Source organism: Terrapene carolina, unplaced genomic scaffold, assembly GCF_002925995.2.
Source record: "Terrapene carolina triunguis isolate 2854851 unplaced genomic scaffold, T_m_triunguis-2.0 Scaffold236, whole genome shotgun sequence".
NCBI lineage: Eukaryota > Metazoa > Chordata > Testudines > Emydidae > Terrapene > Terrapene triunguis.
Window position 1 is genome coordinate 14,137,176 of NW_020664587.1, and position 6,000 is coordinate 14,143,175.

Below are 6,000 nucleotides of genomic sequence, written 5' to 3' on the forward strand. Positions count from 1 at the left end.
TCACTCAGCTGTTCAGGAGTGGCAGTGAAAGCGTGAAGCGGGATACCCAGGACTGGTGGGGAACAGAGCTATCTCCACCAGAGTTCTGACAGTGACCGCAGCAGGGCTGAAGATTGCCCTTGAACATCCCATGGCAATGACTGGTGCTGCACCTAGTGGAGGGGCTTCAGCTGTATCCCTCTCAATTTAAACAGGAAGCAGCAGGCGGCTGGGTTTCTCTCTTCAGCTCCTTGGACTACGGATTTTGCTCCCACTTTGGAACGCCAGAGCCTAGAGTCCTTACCCTTCCAGGCATGCAGCGAAGCTCCTCAACTGAGCAAAGGGCGGGGGGGGGGGGGGGGGGGGGGGTTTGGGAGGGGGGGGGGGGGGGGGGGGGGGGGGTGGTTTTGTTGAAGGAGATGGGGGTTGACAAGTGTTGTCATTATCAACATCATTGTGGGGCGATTATTCTGGACCATATGGTCGCAGATGAATAGCAAACGTATTCCTTGCTTTTGTTGAGTTCGTTCGTAGTTTGTGGCTGGATATAATTTACCTCTGTATGTGAGACGTATTTATTTATCTATGCAAACACCCACATATTTTATATCTATGTATATAGACAGATAGACAGACACACAAACACCATACAGCATAGCACTTAGAGCAACTGACAGGTGTTTTTTGAAGAGAGAAAACAAGAAAAAAAGACTGCCGCTGAAGTCAACAGAAGACGCATGAGTTGCACAGACAGTATCTGAGAACACAGCTTGCCCATAAACATGTGTTTCACTCAATCAATGCACACCCAGATGCCACTGCAATGGGCATGTTAATCAATGCAGGTAATGATAACCACCGAATAATAATCACAATGCTTAACAAACACAAGTTCCTCTCTCTAGCCAAGCACCCTCCTCTGACTCCCATAAAATCACTCGAACGTCTGCAAGGATTGCGCTGTAATGGGTCGTTGACAAGCTGGGATCCTCACAGGCTGTTCCTCTGAGGTGCCACTGATTAGTCTCAAGGTGAGGGGATAACACAGAAAGAGGAAGTCGAATCTGCTTCCTTACAAAAAAAAAAAAAATCTATTCTGAAGATGTTGTTTCAAGTTGTTGCAAATAACATAAAATAAACAGCAATAAAGATAATCATAATGCAGAGGCTGTTATCAGATTGCAATAGCTTGAGGTCCTCAAAACACTTAAGAGTAACAGCGCTAACTGCATAGCAGAATGGAGAAGTAGCTCCAATGGGCCTTTGATTGAGTCCTTTTGTGCTGCTGGGTACTACACTTACTCTCATATCGGATCTGAAAGCCGATGTCGGAGTGGCTTTTGTCGGTCGAGAAGAGGAGGTAGAGGTAGTTGCTGGTGCTAATGAGGAACTGGGGCACTTGAGTTCCATCGTAGACCCCTATCAGTGGGGAGGAATAGGACCTGCCGTCTCGCACTTCCAGGGTGTCGTAATTCACCTCGGTCTTAAACCTGCCAGGGACATAAAGAAATTGGCATTTTCCATGTTATAATTCTGGAAAGACTAATAACAGAGAGGCAACGTGGTCCAGTGCACAGGAGACTGGACTAGGAGTCCTCAGCTCAATTCATGGTTCTACCGCTGGCCTGCTGCGCGACCTAGAGCAAGAATTGGGTTTGTTTAGTTTGGAAAAGAGAAGACTGAGAGGGGACATGATAGCAGTTTTCAGGTATCTAAAAGGGTGTCATGAGGAGGAGGGAGAAAACTTGTTCACCTTCACCTCTAAGGATAGAACAAGAAGCAATGAGCTTAAACTGCAGCAAGGGAGGTTTAGGTTGGACATTAGGAAAAAGTTCCTAACTGTCAGGGTGGTTAAACACTGGAACAAATTGCCTAGGGAGGTTGTGGAATCTCCATCTCTGGAGATATTTAAGAGTAGGTTAGATAAATGTCTATCAGGGATGGTCTAGACAGTATTTGGTCCTGCCATGAGGGCAGGGGACTGGACTCGATGACCTCTCGAGGTCCCTTCCAGTCCTAGAATCTATGAATCTATGAATCATTTCCTTGCTCACCTTTGGTCTGTCTTGTCTATTTACAAGCTAAGGCCCTGATTTTTAAAGGTATTTAGGCAATTAGGCACTTCACATCCATTGAAGGCAGTGAGTTTTAGGCCCCTAGATACGTTTGAAAATTCCATTAGGCCTTTAAAAGTCTGGCCCTACGCTTGTTGTGGCAGGAACTATCTATTACTATATGTACGTGCACTTTGTTGTGTTGATTAAAAGAGATGGTGTGGCCCAGTGGACTGAGCATTGTACTGGGATTCAGGAGAAATAGCTCAATTCTTGAGTCTACCACAGAGCCATTGTGTCATTTGGGTCGAATCAGTTCTTTCTTGTCTTTCTCTGTGCCTTTCTTTCCTCTCCCATCTTTTCTCTGTCTTGTGTATTTGGCTGTAAGCTCTTTGGGCCAAGGAGTGACTCCTGCTAGGTGTATATGCAGTTCACAGCCCAATAGGGCTTCTAAGTGCTACTGTAATATAAATAATAATCATAATATACAGACGCATGATTATCAGAATGACTGTGAGAAGCAGCAGCGACTATAAGTATCAATTCTATAATCCCAGACATAGATGCTCTCAATGGGCCAAACCCCAGTAAATTCCCCCACTGAGCAACATTCCTGTTTGGGGTCAACTGGAATTGTGGATGGTCAGCCTCTCTGAAATTAGCGACCACTTTGGAAGATTTAGCCCTAAAATAAGGGCCTTGATTTAAATCCGTTGTGTGTGAATTTCTCCACACAGTCCTACGTCAGGGGAGAGACAGGTAATTAATATGCCAGATTCATCCATGATGTACGTGGAGTTGCACCAAACATCTCATTTTTGGAATACAGAAAAAAAAATTATGAAAATGTTTCCGCAGTTTTTCAAACAGTTCTTTGTAATACATAAGGAAAAAGGAATTTGTTGCCCCATTTCTGAAGCAAAGTCACATCCAGAATGTAATGTATTTTAAAATTTTTATCCCACTTATTTCTCTGGCCCTCATTAACATAATGCGCAAGTACCTCACAAAATGTATTTATTCCTGCAACACCCCAGGAGGTTTTACAGAGAGAAAATTGAGATACAAAAGCGACTTGCCTTAAAAGTCATTGTGCTGGAGCACAGAATTGATTCTGGATCCTCCCAAGTCCCAAGCAACTGTCCTACCCACTGCACCATGCTTCCTCTCATAAGTTTGAAAGTTAGAAACCGCTCAACATGTTCTTAGCTCTGGCTCAAAATGTAGATTCGTTCTTATTTTAGCCATCCGAGCCAGTTGGCTTACACATCCTCAATGCTGTCTAGATTTTAGCAAATGGTGGTCAGAGTGCAGAACTGGGAAACAGGAGCCTGATGGTTCAGATCTGACTGTGGCCCTGAATCCATTTGCAGCCCTATGACCTCTCGGCATCAGTGCTCCTATTTGCAAAATGGAGGTAAGAATACTTATTTACCCAGCTGGTAGGGCTGTGGTGAGGATTAGTTCATAGACAGAAAGGAGAGCGGATTGAAAAAAGGGGAAATATTTCCTTAAAAAAAAAAAAACTTTTCTGATTTATTCATTTATTTCAATTTCAAAATTTCACATTTTTAGAGGAAGGTCGGGGGGAGGGGGGAGATTAACCAACTGTGGAGTTGGTTGAATGATGGGGAAAATATCACACAAAAAATCCGGATTGTTATGCAAATTTTTGAAAAAATGTGCAAACTAAATTGCCTGACTTTAACAAAAAACTCGTAAGTGTTACTTTTTAGTGCTGGATATAAGGCTTGATGAAGGACCTGTCTGAAGTCAGTGGGAATCTTTCCATTGACTTCAGTGAGCACAGGGTCAGACACACATGCAGTATTGGTTAACAGAAGCCATGCTATTCTTTATCCTCAGTGACCACCTGTCAAATGTAATTTTGATGGGATATCCCGGCTGAGCCTCTATCACCCACACACAGTTCAGGGAGTCCTTGTAGAAGCCAGGCCAGCCCGGGGACAGGATCATTCCACTCGGAGAAGTCAGATGGCCACCGCACGGAGCTGGGGAAAGAGGACACAGGAATCAGGCGAAAGGTTTAATTAGCCGAGTTTACTCCCTCAAGTCCCCTGCAGACAGTAAGTATGCTGATGTAGGACATATCAGTTCCTAGACTGGTAGGTTCAATAATTTATGTTCACAGTGAAGTTAGGTCTCATGAAAGTGGACAGTCTAGGAGGCTGAAATCTACTTATGCAAGATTCCCCATGATACTCCCCAACTTACAGGCCTCAAACCTGCCCTGCAGGCATGAGGACAGCTTGGTCTTCATGGCCCAGTTGGGACTTCACCTCTCTCTGTTGAGACAGCCATCAAAGCCTTCAGTCAGTTCCAGCTCTGGCAGCGGCTTTACGAAATGAGCACCAGGGCTGAGATCCAACAAACTCACTTCCCACAGGCCAACAAACAGCTACCAGGCGGTAATGACTCTCAGTCACTAAGGACCAGAGTTACAAAGGTGTTTAGGCACCTACAGATGCAGATTGGGGCCCAGTGGGAATTTAACAAGTGACTATTTGTGTTAGGTGCCGAATTCCCATTGGCTTTCAACGAACGTTAGCTGCCTAACTTGCTCACATGCTTTAGTAAACCCCACTAGGCGTCTACCTGCCTTTGCAAGTCTGGCCCCAAGGGCCTGACCCATTGATTTGACAGGGCATGGGATCAGCCCTTCCCACGCTGGGTCCTAATCAGTGATCCAAAAGCAAAAATCCATTTCTCAAACACATGAACTTTCCAGTGTCTCCCAAACCTGCTGTCCACCTTGTTGGTTTTGTGGGAGAAGATGCTCTTTTTTCAGATATGGACTTCTTGTCTAGTCATTTTCCAGACACCAAACAGTATTTCATAGAGACAAAGTGGGTGAGGTGACATCTTTTATTGGACTAACTTCCGTTGGTGAGAGAGACAAGCTGTTCTACACTTTTACACATACCCTTTTTCTTTTTTAAGAACTAATTAGAATTTGCATTTAATTGAGCACATACTGGAGGGCAAGTCAAAGGCAAGCCAAGAGATCACGCACAGAGAAGTACAAGTTAATAGAGCTGGGTTATCACAGATAAAAGTCGATAAAAATATAATTTTATTTATATATTTCCCCTCCCCCAACCAGCTAGAGACGTGCGCAGTTAAACACTCAGGCTCACAAAGGGAACTGAAGTACTGAGCCAGCCCCACAAATATTTCATTTGCCAACTCCCTGCAGAAATCAAATAAAAACAAACCAAAAAAAGCAGTCTCCTACTGAATTACAATCATTCTGGACAGCAAGTACCCTCTTCTCCCTTTAATGGAAAAGACAATAAAGCATCCTCCATGCTATTTGCAGACTGGCATTAAAACACGGATGGCCAATTACTGAAATTATTTCTCAATACTTCAGCACATCTGTAATTCAAACGCTTGCAAATATCACTTCCTGGCATCTCTTCTCCGAGAACAGAGAGGGAAAGAGGCCTTTTAATTTCTAACAAGCTCTTTTCATTTCATTTCTGTTTTCCACACTGGAAACTTTAAAGCACCAGGAGCTGCTTTGAAATCCATATCAGAACCTTTAATTAAGTGTGTGTGTGCGTGTGTGGTCATAGACATATTGGCATGGAGCTGTAACTGCAAAACATCTAATTCCAGAGTTCATTATAGGGGCCTGATGCAGTCATTGATATACTGAAGATTCATAGACAGGTCTGAATTTCTATAGCAAGAAATTCATTGTTCATTTCACTACAAAGGCCTATTGCTTCTTCTATTATTTGAAGAATACATAAGATTTTTAGTCTCCAAAATCAGGAGGGGGGAAAGAAGAAATGAAACGGAATGCATCTCAACCCTTTCCTTTTTCTTTTGTTTACATCTCACCATGAGACTTGTGGTAAAAAATTTTATTTTTGTTATTAGCAAATCAAAGCTGTGTGTGTGTGTGTGTGTGTGTGTGTGTGTGTGTGTGTGTGTGTGT

At 43.6% G+C, this 6,000-nt stretch overlaps 1 protein-coding gene across 3 annotated transcripts in view; it reads right to left on the reverse strand.

Annotated features, from left to right (window-relative positions):
- Positions 1-6,000, reverse strand: part of CSMD2 (CUB and Sushi multiple domains 2) — a 376,903-nt gene that overhangs the window by 192,051 nt on the left and 178,852 nt on the right. For all 3 annotated transcript variants that reach the window (XM_026657125.1, XM_026657127.1, XM_026657126.1), the window contains exons 12-13: positions 3,907-4,045; positions 1,282-1,469 (exon numbers count right to left, since the gene is read on the reverse strand). In XM_026657125.1, coding sequence (XP_026512910.1) covers positions 1,282-1,469; positions 3,907-4,045 — 327 coding nt within the window. The remainder of the gene's footprint in view (positions 1-1,281; positions 1,470-3,906; positions 4,046-6,000) is intronic.